At 37.1% G+C, this 17,351-nt stretch overlaps 1 protein-coding gene across 1 annotated transcript; it reads right to left on the bottom strand.

The window, feature by feature from the left end:
- Positions 1-5,996: 5,996 nt before the first annotated feature.
- LOC108255245 (protein SSUH2 homolog) lies at positions 5,997-17,247 on the bottom strand. Its single transcript, XM_017451066.3, has 12 exons — positions 17,151-17,247; positions 14,579-14,683; positions 14,098-14,167; positions 12,699-12,828; positions 11,881-11,941; positions 10,060-10,181; positions 9,722-9,784; positions 8,493-8,575; positions 8,048-8,140; positions 7,856-7,961; positions 7,602-7,709; positions 5,997-7,166 (listed from the first exon to the last, which is right to left on the bottom strand). Exons 2-12 carry the CDS (start codon positions 14,679-14,681, stop codon positions 7,026-7,028), a joined length of 1,080 nt encoding a protein of 359 aa, XP_017306555.1. The 5' UTR covers positions 14,682-14,683; positions 17,151-17,247; the 3' UTR covers positions 5,997-7,025.
- Between the last annotated feature and the right edge of the window lie 104 nt (positions 17,248-17,351).

Raw genomic sequence — 17,351 nt, 5'->3', positions numbered from 1 at the left:
AATCCAAAACGTGAGACAATAGCGTGGTCAAAAGCAGGTAATGGGTCAGGGGATCGGTAAACGGGCAAAAACAAGGCTAAATAGAATTGAAGAACGAGGGCGAGAACAAGGTCAAAATTATAACATATGAAATGAGGAACAAATGCTTGGTATACTGAAAACTCAGGCAATACTTTGCGAAGTACAAAGAGACACGAGGGGTTTAAATGACAAACGTAATCAAGGGTGAAACAAAACAGTTGAGACTAATGAGACATACATGAAAGGTCAGAAATCACAAAACACACATGTCAGAAGTAAACAAAGTCAGTGTCACTGAAACCCGAAAGCACGTGCTTGCTCTTCCTGCTCCAGAACGCTAGGGGAAATCATACAAACACTCACTACAAACAAAAGAATTTCTACTTCATCAGTGAACATCAAACTGGTCATATATAATATAAACTTTTTTATATATTAACATTAACTGGATATTAAATATACTACTCTACAAATATAATTTTCAGCATGAGCAGCTCGGCAAAATAAATAAATGAATAAATAAATTAGACTCTACGCCGAAACTCCCGCTATACTGCTGCTCACTTCTGGTGTAAAACATTAGCAGTGAAGAGCTTACAAACTGCAGTTTTACTGTCATTCCACACAAGAGACCTCATCTTTACAGACAGCACGAAATCAATGTGTTTTTGCGCCCTCTTTTGATTGACAGGATATAATCGGCCCTGATCAACGGATGTTTTTAAACTATCGGCCGATAGCCGATAGCGTGAAAAATTGCCTTTATCGACTGATACCGATTATCGGTCGATACATCGGTGCATCTCTAATGTGAACCTTTGCTTTCAGTATCTGGTATGACCCCCTTGTGCAGCAATAACTGGAACTAAACATTTCCGGTAACTCTGTGTTCCTGCACATCGGCTTGGAGGAATTTTAGTGCATTCCTCAGTACAGAACCTGTTCAACTCTGGGATGTACCTACATGACACATACAGATTGAAAGTTATCAGCTTTTGGGGTATTTTATTTTATTAATAGGTTATAATAATAATCATTTTTAAAAAAACTTTCTTTTTAAAGCCTTTAAAGCAGCTTCTCAAGGCACTTTACACAATAAGAAAATATCAACAAAAATTTTTTTAAAACACAGATAAAAACACAAAACATACAAAAACAAAAAACAGACTTTTCATGTTCAGGTTTTCATGCTATTAATAAAATAAAATACCCCAAAAGATCATACTTTTCAATCGGTACATGTCCTCTACGGTGTGTCTAGTTTAGATTTTTCTCTCAATTGATCGCTTAAGTGCATTTCCTGAAACATACCTAAGGGTTCACAAACAAGTTTATGAACCCTTTGATTGCTTAAGTGCATTTCCTGGAAATATTAAAGGGTTCACAAACATTTTCCTAAAATAGAAATGTTGTGGAAGGACCTGAAGCAAGCAGTTCATGTGAGGAAACCCACCAACATCCCAGACTTGAAGCTGTTCTGTACTGAAAAATGGGCTAAAATTCCTCCAAGAAGAAAGATTTTTCTCTCGATTGGTCGCTTAAGTGCATTCCTTGAAACATTAACCTCTGCAAGTGAAATTCTGAAAAACGGTTAATGCATATATGACTCAACTGGCTGTTAATGTATATACTTCAGAACTTTCTGATGTGGTAAGGATAAATGCATATAGTATTATTGAATCTTTATGACCCTATACCTTGGATCATACAGTAAAGGGTTACCATTTATACTTCTAGATATGTTATTGCATGAAATGTCTTCCTGCAAAACCTACACTTGGTGTTGTTGCAGGAACATGTGGCACATCTTGGTATTTTATTTTTATGTCCATAGACAACTAGTCAATTTGCAAAGAGGGAGAGAGAAGCAAGAGCAATGAGTCAGCTACATGGCTTTGCATTGCTGTGAATAGAATGATGTCACAGGCTCTCTAGGTCTCTAATGATAATGTTGATAATGTTGGACATTTTGAGACACCACTCAAATCAGTGAACTGCAAAGTAAACCTACATTTCCTTATTTAATTGATAAACTCCAGCTTAAACCTAATCTTATTGTAGATATTGGGTGTAAAAAGAACATTGGATGTACTGAAAAAGTTCTGTATTCCATTTTGTGCAGTGCAATGTAAAAATGACACCACTCCCCAAACCAAATCAATATCATGTGAGTGCTAGCTAATTTCATTACTTCCAGAGCTAGAAGCTCTCCTTAAAGGGACAGGACACTGATTTTTCCCACAAGAATCTATGGTTTTCTGCAGTACAGCAGTTCAGTACAAGCATTGACACTGGATAAATGATAGAAAAACCCTTATACTATAGTTGTATCTGTAGGCCATGTAAGTCCGTGATCAATAGAGGAGATTTGAAATTCTCTTATATACAGTATTTGTGAACCCTGATATTTCAAATAGTGACACTTCCAAACATGAACTCTGGCTCTATGTTGGAAAAAAAGTCTATGCATTTTCTTTTTTCTATGTTTTATTTTTGTTCCTTTTTATTGTCCATGTTTGTATATTCATTCATTCATTCATTCATTCATTCAGTGGCATTATTATAATAGTGATATTGTATGGTAGTTTTACCTGATAAAAATGTGATGTAATAAACTGGCCACAGGGTTTTTTGGTATGCAATTACCATTTGTGCTTTGTTGGGGAAAAATCTGATATGGGTTTCTAGAAGAAAAAAAAAGTGGATTGTAGCTTATTATTCAAAAGCTGTATTGGAGCTTAATTTGTACTTATGTTCACATGTATACACTTTTGTATACATTTTTATACTATTTTCCCTCCCAATCTTTTGTATGTACCTTTATACCTTTGGGAAGATATGGGACCAAAAATGTTTGCCCATATCAACACAAATATAAAAAGTAAATGGTAAATGGCGCACTTATATAGCGCTTTTATCCAAAGCGCTTTACATTGTGTCTCATTCACCCATTCACACACACACTCACACACCAATGGTAGCAAAACTGCCATGCAATGCGCCAACTTGCCATCGGGGGCAACTTGGGGTTCTTGCCCAAGGACACTTCGGTATGTGGAGTCATGTGTACCAGGAATCGAACCACCAACCCTACGATTAGTGGACAACCCGCTTTACCACCTGAGTGACAGCCACCACAGTGAAGATTACATTGGCATTACAGTTAGCACTATATGGGTCAGCTGATTTTTAAAGCACCGTATGTAATGTACAGTGTGTTTTTCTTTATCAGTTTTTCTTTCACCATTCCTTCCTCCGTCCCTGCCTGTTTGTCCTCTCCTAGATGCATTCAGCTGCTCTGTGTTGTTGCACAAGCAGAAGTTGTGTTGGTTTTAAGAAAGTGAAGAGAGAGAAATGTGGGCAGGGAATTGGTACTGCATGAACTTTGAGATAATGGGGTAAAGGAAAAGTCTAGGCATTCTGTACATTTTTATGGACAATGACTAGAAAATTGTAGAAAATGTATTATTCAATCTAGAAAAATATTATCCTTAAAACAGGTTTTGGAAAACTGCTAGTTTTAACAATATTTTGTTCCATATGTGTTCCAGAAGGCAAGTGAGGCACCTACTGTACACACTGCAGTTGGATTGAATCCAAAATAGTGGTCTGGTCAGAGGAGCCTTCTCTCTCTCACACACACGAGAGAGAGAGAGATAGAGAGAGAGAGAGAGAGAGAGAGAGAGAGAGAGAGAGAGAGAGAGAGAGAGAGAGAGAGAAATTGAGAGAGAGAGAGACAGAAAGAGAGAGAGAGAGAGAGGGGGGATTAGCAGTATAGAAGGATAGCCAGCAGCTGTCTACAAAGACAGAACAGCATTACTGAAGGAATCTGATGTATTCTGAAAATGAGTACGAACACAGACTGTAGTTTAACAATAGTTTAACCATGGACTGAAATGAAAGAGGAAGGGGACAATCTGGCTTTTTATCAGCACTCTCTGATGGTATGGGGTGCATTAGTGCCTATGGAATGGACAGCTTGCACATCTGGAAAGGCACCATCAATGCTGAAAGGTATATACAGGTTTTAGAGCAACATATTCTTCCATCCGGATTCCAGCCCATCTTTACTTCTGAGAGACTCTGCCTCTCTAAGATACTCTTTTTATACCCAATCATGTTACTGACCTGTTGCCAGTTAACCTAATTATTTGCAAAATGTTCCTCCAGCTCCAGGTGGTCTCCGGAGGGAATGAGGAGAGGAATAGTGAATCACGGCAGGCAGTCACTTCTAGCGAAAGGGTTGCGTGAGTAACGTTAACTGTGCATAGCACGCAGTAAAAGACGCTAAAAAGCTAAAGTGGAAATAACACAATTGGCTTTGTCGGGAAAATGGATGAGTTTGACAGTGCTAATGAAGACTGGGAGGCGTATATTGAAAGGGTTGAACTTGTGAAGCGAACGATGTGGGTGCAGAGAAGAAAGTTTCTGTACTCCTTAGTCTCATGGGGACTAAAACATATAATCTTTTAGGCAACCTAGTAACCCCTGCAAAGCCAGCAAACAAGACATTCAAACAAATTGTTGACATCTTACAATGTCACTTGAACCCCAAACCACTAGTGATTGCGGAAAGATTCAGTTTTCACAAAAGAAACCAGTCAAAGGAGGAGAGCATTTCTGAATACATGGCAGAACTACGCAACCTTTCACAGCATTGTGACTTCAAAGAGGTACTTTCTGATACATTAAGGGACAGGCTGGTATGTGGCATGCATTGTTCAAGCACACAGAAGAGGCTATTGTCAGAAAAAGACCTGGACTTAGAAAAAGCACTGGCCATTGCCATATCAATGGAAACAGCAGCCAAGGGTGCATCAGAGCTACAAAAAAAGAGTGTAGAAAATGAAATGCACAAAATGTCCCTAAGTGATGTAAAAAGGCAGATATGTTATAGATGTGGTAAATCCTCTCATGATGCAAATGATTGTTGGTTCAAGGAAAAAGTCTGTAGAAAGTGTCACAGACAAGGCCACATAGAAAGAGTGTGCAAAACAGACAAAAAAAAAGGAAAACCAGGTAAAGACAAAGGTTTCAAATACAAAACTAAACACGTGCATAAAGTGTCTGAATGTGAAAACATATGAGAGAGCACAGGCTCTGACAAAGATGATCCGTATGCCTAGAACTGCATAGCATGACTGAAACAGACAGGAAAATAATGTGGATAACAACAAATGTGTCTGGTGTAAAACTGAAAACGGAGCTGGATACAGGCTCAGCTTTGTCTGTACTTTCTGAAGCTGTCTACAACAGACTGTTTTTCAAGCTACCGTTAGAAAAGACCTCAGTCATGGTAAAGACGTACACAGGGGAAAAGGAGTCTCCTAAAGGCAAACCGAAGGTAGATGTCACATATGGTGGCAAAACACAGCAGCTGGAGCTTTATGTGTTATAGCGGGTTGTAACACTTGCTTGATTCCTTCGATAGCTGAAGTGGTAGCATTAGCGAATGTGACTAATCTGTAGTGACTGATTTCAATCTGATTCCGATTTCATTCACTACTAGGCTCGAGAGATAAAACCAGAATGACGTATGTACATAATTTCCAGCAAAATAGATCCCAACAGGTCTAAAATATAAATACTTATAATAGGCTTACCTTTAGTGAATGAGACAAAAACACGATTTGGAATATGAATTTATGACGTATACTCATTATTTAAATTTTGTTTATTTTGAACAAAAAAGTTATAGTGTACCTTTAATCTTGAAATATCCCTTATAAATATGTCACATTTAAAAAATTTCTGCAATATAGCATGGTTTTCTAATAATTTATTATCTATTGCCATTGTTTACTAATGGACCCCAAGTTAAGAAATAAGTCAGAGTAAAGTTTTATTTATGTACGTAATTCCTAGTAGTAGATTTCCCAAGCTGCCATTTGTGAGAAATTCAAAATAGAATTTCTAGAATTTACAGTATATCACACATATATTTATTTAGAGTTTTTGAACTCAGAGACACAATGTTACATCATTGACATGTCATATTTATTGGCAGTATTCCTTTTCAATGTGTGATAAGCACTCACTTGATTATGTTTCCACAGGTTTATAAGTAAATCAAGTATACAGAGTCAGTGGTTAGATACATATGATACTGTCATGCAGCACATACAAGTTAAGCTTAACATTAAAAACACGTAATTAACAGAAGCAGGATTAGGGTTAGTCCCAAGTACTTACTGTAAAAGCTCATTTTAGCTCATTTAAAAAATACAGCATAGCAATAGATCAGAAACAGGCATAATTGTAGATTATGTAACAGTGTTAGCAGAAATCATGAAATATACGTTCTTTTCTTCTTGATCAGCCAAGACATGTCTGCTTTCAAAATGTTACAGTTTAGGACTGTGCTGGAGCTAATAGAAATCTGTTTCATCCATAATATTCATAAATACATGGCAAAATCATCATATAATTGTTTCATTAACATTCATTCATTTCTTTTCAGTAATCACTTTATCCTGGTCATGGGTCACAGTGGATCCAAAGCTCATCCCATGAACAACATGTGAAGCAGGAGTGAATATGAACGCTAAATGATATGCCAGTCCATTGCAGGGAAGCATGCACACATACTCACACACTCATTCACACCAAAAAGCTATCCAGAATATCCAATGGTGTGTTTTTGGGAGGTAGGTGGACATGGGAGAACCCAGAGTAAACCCAAGCAGACATGGAGAAAACATGCAAAACTCTACACTGATAGTATCCTGAGATCAGGATTGAACCGGGGACAAGGATATCCCAAAATTCACATAAAAATGCATGGATGGAAACATAGCTATTATGAAGAACCTTATGTAGTTTGAGGTAGAGAGTTAAGGAAAGATTTACACTTGTAGCTCCAGTGCAAAACCTAAAAATCAAACTCAGACCCAAAACATGTCAAAACACCTATATTTGCTAGAAATGTTTAAAGTTTTAAATGTTTATAAATGTTTACATTTTAAATGCCACTCATGTAGGGAGTTTATGCTTCCTCTGGGTTGCTAGATTATAGTGCAACAACACGTAGCTGGATAGTCAACTGCCTTGACCTTTAATTCAATACCATAAACAAAGTAAATATAATGATTTTCATTCCACTTGTATGTCACCTTAGTGATGGGAATCAGCTCAACACTTTGTTGCTGGAACACAGAAAGGTCAGAAAATTCTAAATTAGTCCCCACATAAACAAGAATTAAGTGAAATGTATTTTTTACACAATCAGGACTACAATTTGAATCCATTCATTCATGTAGAACAAATGATGGCAGGTTCATACAGTCACATGAAAAGGTTATTGGTGATACTGTAAATCTATAGGTAGATCTCTCAGACATGCAATGCACTCAAGTCGACATAAAACTGTTAGTGGAATAAAACATTCTGCAAGGAAGAGTGAGGAAAAAAACTAGCAAAGCAAAAAAATTTATAAAAAATAAATAAAGCTTGTTGCTTGTTAGAAAAAACTGTAACATCTGTCAATAAACCATCGGTTAAAGACTTTAAGTAGTGTCTAACAGGGTGTCCAAATTTTTTTTCATATGACTGTATGTTGCCAGGCATAAATGAATGTTAACCTGCTGTATGATGCGTGATGCCTTGGAAAATTTGCTGTGATGTTCCATGACCATCCTTTCAGATGCTTGAGCCACATTATGTTCTGGGAATCCAATCAAAGGATACACCTGCGATAAACATAACAGCAATGATAAAAGATCCTGTGCATTTCAGCATTTACACTGCCAGGCATGAATCTAAACTATTATTCAAATGGGAACCCTACCATATTATTCAAAAGTAGTAGTAGTAATAATAATAACTTTTCTCTCACCATGAACTTGGTATCTTTGATGAGCTTCTTCCCAGTAATTGCATCCAGTTTATCTTTTGGCAGACCACTTGACTGTTCCACAATATAATCATCAACGTTGTTTTTCCTGATGCCAAAAAATGCCCAAAAAATGGTGTTATATTTAATGACTAGATTTTAGTTAATTTCTGTGTTAAAATGTGAATGATTTACCATTCCACTATAAGCTTGATATACGTTAATAACTTCTGTTTCCCTTTGCAGGTATCGCATACAGTTGTTCCCTGACCTGAACAATCAGGGCACCTATAAAAAATGGAATAAAACACAGCACCATATATGGTCAACACAGGTCCATATATGATTATTGCCTTGGCTTGAAGCAACAGGATCTTCCCACAGTGTCACAGTTAATGCTGGTGGGTCTAGAATGACTTGCAGTGTAAGAAAGTTTCAAAGTGTAATTTTGGTCATTTTCTCATTGGGTAGAGAACGACCATACTCTAGATCATTTAATGTAGACAATCGCTGAGTAAAACTGACACTGCATGGATAACACATCTGATCTGCACAAAACATGTGTATTAGATATGTTAGTCTCATTGCACAAAGTGGTAACTAAAAGGGTTAGTGAGTCAGCTGTAGTGTGAAAACTTACTTCACTTTGCCTGTGCCATTGCATGTTTCACAGACTTGTTCTTCAGCAACTTTCCCAGAGCCTCTGCACGTTCTGCATTGTCTCTGCAATAAGACATTTGGCAGAATAAAAGACTATGATTTGGAGAATAGACAGGATTTTTTTTTAAGGAAACATATTTTTATATAGCTTTACATGCTACAGATACTACTGGTGGCTCTGTCATCCAATGACTGCCATTTTGTTGCCATGGCTTGGCTCCACCTGTTTAGGTACTGCAGAACAATACAAAGTTAATCTGACTGATCACCTTTATCCTATGAAACATTTCTATGTTAAAGGGCATGGTCTTTTCCACGATGAACCCTCCACAGGGCTATATGTATACTTTATACAGTATATTAGAGGTGTAATGCAACGACATTATCAGTATCTGTATCTGCTCTACCACACACTGTGTGGAACTTTCTGGTAAACTTTCTATATTCTGTATAATGTGGCTGAGTAAACTGAGTCAAAATGGGGTCTTTTCAGTAGCATTTCATCATAATAACCGTATGATTTTTCTGAGAAGATTTCCTTTTAATAATGATAGAGAACAATCTCTTAAGAAAGATGAAAAACATGCACAACGAATATACAAGTTTTACAATAAAAACAATCAATTAAATAATGATTTTAAAAGAGGCTCATAGAGATACATAACTCTATACACTACATGCAATCTCCGAGAGCTATACAGAGCAACAGCTCAAATAATAAAAGCATATTTCCTTTGTTTGTACAGAAAGACTAGGGGACTACAGGCATTCGAAAACTAAGTTTTTCCAGATGTTCCTCAGAGATTTTCTGCATTGATTAGCTTAAGTTCAGCTGACTGAGAAGACTGTTACAGAGAGTGCTGCCTCATTCCTCTTCTTGCACAGCCTACAGAGATGGTTGGTGTATTTGAAAATCAAACATTAATCCAAAAAGGATATTAAGTTCTATATTAGATCTATCTCTAGTATTTCGATATTTAGTTAACAAAAGGTGGTTCTATAAAAAAATAATTAATACAGCGGAACTGACATTTTAGACACAATATGGTCTAATATTTTGTTTGTCAATGAAAATAGCTCCTAAAGAAGCCACTGCTGGATAGACCATTGCATGTTGCCATGCACTGCACAGACTGACTGATAGCCAGGCTTGGGGAGTAACGGAAAACATAACGTAAAGTATAATATATAAAACCTGAAATCACTTACAGTTTTGGATCCACTACACTTGGTACACTGACATTTTCCTGAGGCAGAGCATTGGTCACATGGCTAGAAAGGAAATTTTTTAAAATATGGATAATGAGTAAAAAATGTTATAAAACCACTCATGAATTACAGATTAAACAATTTTTTGCAATTGGATTAAATTCTCAGTGCAGACTAGTGCTACACAGATGTCCCTTATTAAAACAAAAAATTGTATATTGGAGTAAAAAATATATTTGGTGTGAATTAAGGAAAAGTTCAAATAAAGAAATTTAGACCACAAGATACAAACAAAAACAACAGGTATGCTAATTAGTATAGCATTAGTTAATATATACCTTGACTGATGCTGTGCAGGGCACTTCGACATCCTCAGTGGAGTTTGTAAACATGGCTGGCACTTGAACCGGGACTTCCCATGGATTAGGAGCAATCTGTGCATTGGTGGTCAATGGCTGACCTATCATTACACAGTTACTGCAATAAGAAAACAATTTATGGAAGCATATATATAGTGCCCTCCACTAATATTGGCACCCTTGGTAAATATGAGCAAAGACGGCTGTGAAAAATTATCTTTATTGTTTAACCTTTTGATATTTTATTAAAATAATTCACAACAGTACTCTGCTCTCATGAATATCAAACAATTGCAAACAAAACACAGGTTTATCCAAAAAAAAAAAAACTTTGTTAAATATAGGTGTGCAACAATTATTGGCACCCTTTTGGTCAATACTTTATGCTACCTCCCTTTGGCAATATAACAGCTCTGAGTCTTCTCCTATAATGCCTGATGAGGTTGGAGAATACATGGCAAGGGGTCTGAGACCGTTCCTCCATACAGAATCTCTCCAGATCCTTCACATTTCAAGGTCCACGCTGGTGGACTCTCCTCTTCAGTTCACCCCACAGGTTTTCTATGGGTTGCAAGTCAGGGGACTGGGGTGGCCATGACACGACTTTGATTTTGTGATCAGTAAACCATTTTTGTGTTGATTTTGATGTAGGTTTTGGATCATTGTCCTGCTGGAAGATGCAACCACGACCCATTTCAAGCTTTCTGGCAGAGGCAGTCAGGTTTTCATTTAATATCTGTTGATACTTGATGGTGTTCATGATGTCATGTATCCTAACAAAATGTCCAGGTCCTCTGACAGAAAAACAGCCCCAAAACATTAAAGAGCCACCACCATATTTAACCGTGGATATGAGGAACTTTTCCATGTGGCTACCTCTCTGTGTGCGCCAAAACCACCTCTGGTGTTTATTGCCAAAAAGCTCTATTTTGGTTTCATCTGACCATAGAACCCGATTCCATTTGAAGTTCCAGAAGTGTCTGGCAACCTGAAGATGCTTAAGTTTGGTTTTGGATGAGAGTAGAGACTTTTTTCTTGAAACCCTTCCAAACAACTTGTGGTGATTTAGATGACTTCGGACTGTAGTTTTGGAGACTTTCTGACCCCAAGATGCAACTAACTTTTGCAAATCTCCAGTGGAGATTTTTTTGGCCACTCGAACCATCCTCTTCACAGTGCGTTGAGACAAAATAGACACACGTCCAATTCCAGGTTGATTCATAACATTTCCAGTTGACTGGAACTTATTAATTATTGCCCTGATGGTGGAAATGGGCATTTTCAGTGCTTGTGCTATATTCTTATAGCCACTTCCCATTTTGTGAAGCTCAACAACCTTTTGCCGCACATCACAGTTATATTCCTTGGTCTTACTCATTGTTATGAATGACTAAGGGAATTTTGCCTATCTGTTACCTCATAGTTGTACCTCTGTGAAACAGGAAGTCATAGTTGAACAATTTCCTGTTCCTAGTCATCAAGGTGTACCAAAAAACTTTTAAAAATCAATGGGGAAATACTTCAAATATATTTTTCTCATATGGATTCATAGGGGTGCCAATAACTGTTGCACACCTATATTTAACAAAAAATTTTTTTGGTTAAACTTGTGTTGTGTTTGCAATTGTTTGATAACCATAAGAGCAGAGAATTTTTGTGATTTTCTATTTAATAAAAGGTCAAAAGGTTAAACAATAAAGACATTTTTCACAGCCTTCTTTGCTCATATTTAACAAGGGTGCCAATATTAGTGGAGGGCAATGTAAATGACTGTAAAGACCTATCTGATTCTTTTATTACCCTCATAAGGCTTGGTCGCCCACTCCGTTTTTCTGGATTCCGTGTAAGTCTCTAGGCGATACTGTGAAGGTGAACAAATGCGTCAGCCAAAATGGGACTGAAACACATCCTCTGTTTCAATGCTATTTTCATCACACCTTTGTCAACAGCTCTTCACCACTAAGAAGTGCTTAATCTACTAGGGATAAGTTTAACTGTCTAATTGTCTTGATAATTAGCTAGTTTGCTAATTTGTAAGTCTGCTAGCTAAGCAGCATAAAAAATAATCACATTCATCAAGGGTTATGAATAGTTGGATACATAAAACCTAATTTACATAACAAAACAAATATACTTTTGAAGTATTTTGTAAATTACTACCTACTGAATATATATTTTTTCCTCCTGCTTAACAGTTTAGATTTCTTGCACCTCCAATAATCATCTAACAATGTTTCATCTAACAAGAATTATAAGCCGTTCAGATATGAATGAAGATTCAACCAAGGGAAATGGCAAGGGATAGTCAATGAGGGTGTGTTTAAAACAGTATTGCTACGAAGCCATTATATTCAAATATTCCAAGGCACTATATTACACTACATCCATCCACAGGGACTCATTCAACAGCCAATGATATCACCAGTAGGTTTTGAAATTGTGCGCATTTGCTGGACATAACATAAGAACCAGTGCACTAGGAAGTGAACACTATCGCTCTTGTCTTCTGTCCTAGGAAACTCTTGTTGTACACTACAGTGCATGTACATACAGTATAACCCAAGCTTGTTTTTTCTGTATAACATTTCACGAGAGAGAATGTGTGTGATTGCAGTTACTCGGTAGGTGTTGAACTGTTCCATATTGGTGATCACACCATCTGTAGCTGGACCAGACGAATAACAGCAATTGCTGTTTGCAAAGTTGTTAAAAGCCTCTTGGGCCTCTTCCTTGGTAAGAGCAGGAATACTGAAACAAAAGAAGAGAGAGACAACATCTAATCCCTTTAACTTGAGATTATCTTTTAAAAAACAGACACTTCTCACAAATACAGACTCAAAGATGGTCAGGTTAAATCCTTCTTAAAGCATTGCCATTTTGCCCTACAATACTACAACCTGGCTTATTAGATAGCACGTTTGCCTCGCACCTCCAGGAATGTGTGTGAGTCTGTGCGATTGTGCCCTGAGATGGGTTGGCAACCGGGCTACAGCGCACCCCAACTTGTGCCTTGAGTCCCCTGGGATAGGCTCCAGGTTTCCCGGGACCCTGTGTAGGCTAAGCGGTACAGAAATGGATGGATGGATGGATGGATACTGAAACCCACATGTTTACCTGAGTATATATGAGTATCTCAGCAAAATCTCGTCTCTTTATTTGTCTGATTCCATTTCTTCTAAAGAAATATCCCATTCTGAACTCCTTTAGGATTGTAGTACGTGGATGTGCCTTGCCCCTTTAGAAAGGTGGTAATAAGCCTATAGAACTCTAAAGCCATGCCATCCATGGTCCTATGGTCACTACAATGGCTGCCACATGTAATTTTATAGTGTTGCACTATATCCATACACAGGGACTCATCCAACTGAAAAATGATATCACCAATGGGATTTGAAATTGTAATCACTTGGTACAATAACCCTCTTGTCTTCTGTCCTAATAATCACTCACTTCTGGAATGCCCACAGCTCCTGCAAGCTTAGGTGGAACACCAATATAGCTGCAGTCATTAGTCCTAGTGTCCTCAACTGATGCTGATACCACATGTGATGGTCTGGCTGAATCTGATTGGCAAAGTAACTGCAGGTCATGCTGTTCATTGGCATGAGGCTATATTCACTGGGGTGATGGGGTGACACTTGAACTTGTGAGCTGGTTGAAAACGGTAGCTCAGATGGTAGGTCATTATAATCCTGGAAAAGCCTTCCAGAAGTAGCTGTAAATATAGCTTCTTCATGTTCAACTGAGATGGGGCATGAAGTATGACTAGCCACTGACCTATACAGAGGGTTTTGTTGACAAGTACAAGTCTCCAAGTTACAGGGTTAGCTGGATCACTGATATCAGTTCAGCCATGTCTGTCATGCTTGCCACCATGTAGTTGATCTACAGAGTTACTTAGACTAGGCTTACTGTTGGAAACAGTCAGGCCCGGCAATGACCGACAAGCACATTAAAAATATACATGCATTTATATGATGATATGAAAAAGGTTGGCCCTAAATTAAGGAATCATACCTCCAGTCCTGTGCTGGCTGTGAATCAGGAGTTGGCATTGGTTGGATAGGTGGAGGAGGAAGAAACCCACCTTTCAAAATATAACATCACAAGTGTGTACAAGATTTGTACTATTAACAGCAGATTAGACATGGGTCTCTATATAAGAAACAAGCTGAAGAAGAAGTACTGTATTAGCCCACTGACAAGCTACTATATATCTACTGGCAAATACATTAAGGCAAGCCATAATCAAACCCTTTGATATTTCTGTTTTTGCACACATTTCATTTCTTGACACAATGGCCTGTTGTCCCCAAAGGTCATGTATATAGTGTGACATTAGAGGCTCAGTAAATAATAAGTCATTACACAAGAGTGGGTAAGTGGTCATCATAAGAGTAATATGCCAATACATCACCAAATAAAACTCCTCTCAAAAATCATTTTATTATTATTTATTTTTCATTTCATTCCAATATTTAATTATTTAAGCTCTTACCGCCAATTCCGTCAAATCCAGGCATTGGGTTCGGTGGGGTCTGCATCCCATATAACAGGGGCTGCGTTTGGGGGGGGCCCATTCCATGCACTGGGGCATACATAGCTGTAGTAAACACAGTGGAATTTTTTTAAATTAGCATAATAAACATTGCGTCACATCTTTCACATTGGAGATTAACCCAAATATATTTCTGATTACTGGTGATGATTGTAATCACAGGTTAAAACTTTGATGAAACACTATTAACTATAATGCATTAATTAAATATTTGTAGTTAAAGGCTCAAGCTCAGTAGAGGCCACAGTTATGGCTCTGATGCATTCCGAGTGGGTTAACACTCAGCTGTGCACGACTGTAGATATGAATGTTTCCTCTCTTAAGGCTGATTTGTAGTTACGTATGAAGAGGGTTCCAACACCTTCAAAACATCAGAAAACCATTATGGAGAGGAACTGCCCAATAGCATTATGTGAAATGGGGCAGAAAAGGGGCAGGTATTAGCCAATCTCTCCTGCTCAGTTACATTTTTCTTATCACAAGTAGATGTTGACTAGTAGTGAATTTATCAGTATAGCTCAATATCACCACCTACTTTATTGATGACCCAACCAGCTCCTACATAGGCATTTTTAAACCATTAATTGGATATATGGCATATTTAGAAAAACACTGTCATTATCTTTTTGGTAGTTGAAAGTACTTCAGTGTGGACAGAATGGCAAAATGAAGAAAATATTCATTTTCACATTTTCCCGAGTTGTGTGGACTAAGCCCAGGATTAAACAATGCTTGAGTAACTGCACTTTTCTTTTTATTATAATTAAGCATTATGTTGGTGTATTTACTTGTTACTTGAGTAATATAAAATTTAATACATATACTCTTACTTAATTATGTTTCCAAGAAAATTTTTTTTTTTTTCGCTCCTTACATTTTTACTCAGAGCTTAAAAGTACTTGTGAAAAGTCTCCTCTTCTGTCATCCAGCCTATGACTGTACATTGTACATCAATTCAAACAGACTATGCCATGGTAGGCTAAAATTCCTGTCCGTCATTTTGAATTTCCTGAAAAACCTACTTCAAACTCGTCCTAGATTGTTCATCCAATTTTGATGAAATTCATAAGAGATCATCTTCAGAGCATGCAGACAAAAAGTTATCAAGAGCTTTTTGATAAAAGAAACCATTCTCAAATAATGTTCAGATGAATTCGATGGCGAATTCACGCAAAAACAGATGTGAGGCCAAATCTCCGTAATGCATTAGCATATTCAGACCAAACTTAGTACCTGTCATTGACATCATCATTGGCGTCAAAATTATAATGCAATTTCAAAAAATGCTAATTGTTTTTGATTACTTTTGCCCATTGTCATGAGACTGGTCTTCGTAGATTCAACAATACCAATTACACCATATAACTTTTGAACCATAAGGGCTAGAAACAAGACAATTCGAATGCACCCTATGATGTCATTTTCCGTCATGAAAATTTTTCTGCAATTTTGAATTTTCAATCTCCTCCTAGGCAGTTTATTCTTTATCAATTTAAATAATCTAGTAATTGATAGGTAGTCAGCATGTTGCTCAAAGTCTGTAATTTCTTTTGAAACTTTTAGAAAGCAACTATGATTCAACTCTCAGTATATGGAGTTTACAGTAATTGTTGAGTGTAGCAACTGGTCCTAATTTTTTTTAATGTTGCTGAAACTATAAAAACAGCTTCCAAATCCTAGCTCTTTAACATTGAGATTTTAGCCAGTGGTTTGTTTTTTTTTTAATGCAGATGACAAATGAGGCAGAACTTAGACCCGCTATAATGCTGGAAAGCATATCTCCCTTGACAAATGGTGGTATTTTAAAAATGCTTCCGATATCTTCTGGCTGGTCGATTAACTTCATTAACGTCCTGCGAGTCTGATTACTCCTGACTCTTAGCAAATTCTGGATTTTTCAAAATATCACATATTTTTGGTTTGTATTCCCATATCTAATTCCTGATTCATAGACAAACCAGCCCATTGTAAAACCGCAGATATTAATTCACCATTCAGATCTGTGCCATGTTTTTTTGTTGCTGTTTTTTTTTTACCCTATTGTATATGCTGAGATATTAATTTACTTACATATCTACCTAATGACCCATACAGGGAGGCCAAAAGAGACAAGTTTTAATATTAGATAATTTTTTATTTGGCATAAATTTACAATCAGAAATTGTGACGTGACTTGTTAAAAAGACTTATTTTACCTAGGCCTCTATTAGGCTAAGTCATATAAAAATATTCATTTATCACATTGCAATCTTATAATTACTTTTTGTTTAATAAAATCATTCCGGTCAGCAAGCATGCATGCATGCAACAAAAATAACGCAAAAAAATAACGATGTGTACCTAACAACGATGTGTTATTTATTTATTTTTTTATTTTTTATTTATTGTTCAATTTAGATTTTAGAAAAAAAAATCATAAAGACTACTAGATAAATGAGGGTCAGGTTTCTACAAAGCAAATAAGAAAGATGTAGACATGAATATTTATTTATTTATTACGTTTTAAACCTACCTTGGCCGTTGTAATCGTGAGCCGAGAACGGATGGAAAAAATGTTAAGAGGAACTCAGGAGAAATCTGAAGAATGACGAGACCAAACCCAGCCATATAACTTCTCCCGCCCCCTGCTAACCCGCCCGCCCCCAAAACGCTTCCCTCCCCCCCACGTGATTCATGTAGAGCACGACACCTATATACTATACAAAAACAAGTA

Source organism: Ictalurus punctatus, chromosome 21, assembly GCF_001660625.3.
Source record: "Ictalurus punctatus breed USDA103 chromosome 21, Coco_2.0, whole genome shotgun sequence".
Classification (NCBI taxonomy): domain Eukaryota; kingdom Metazoa; phylum Chordata; class Actinopteri; order Siluriformes; family Ictaluridae; genus Ictalurus; species Ictalurus punctatus.
Note: the sequence above shows the minus strand (reverse complement) of the source record. Positions and strands in the feature narration are given on the sequence as shown.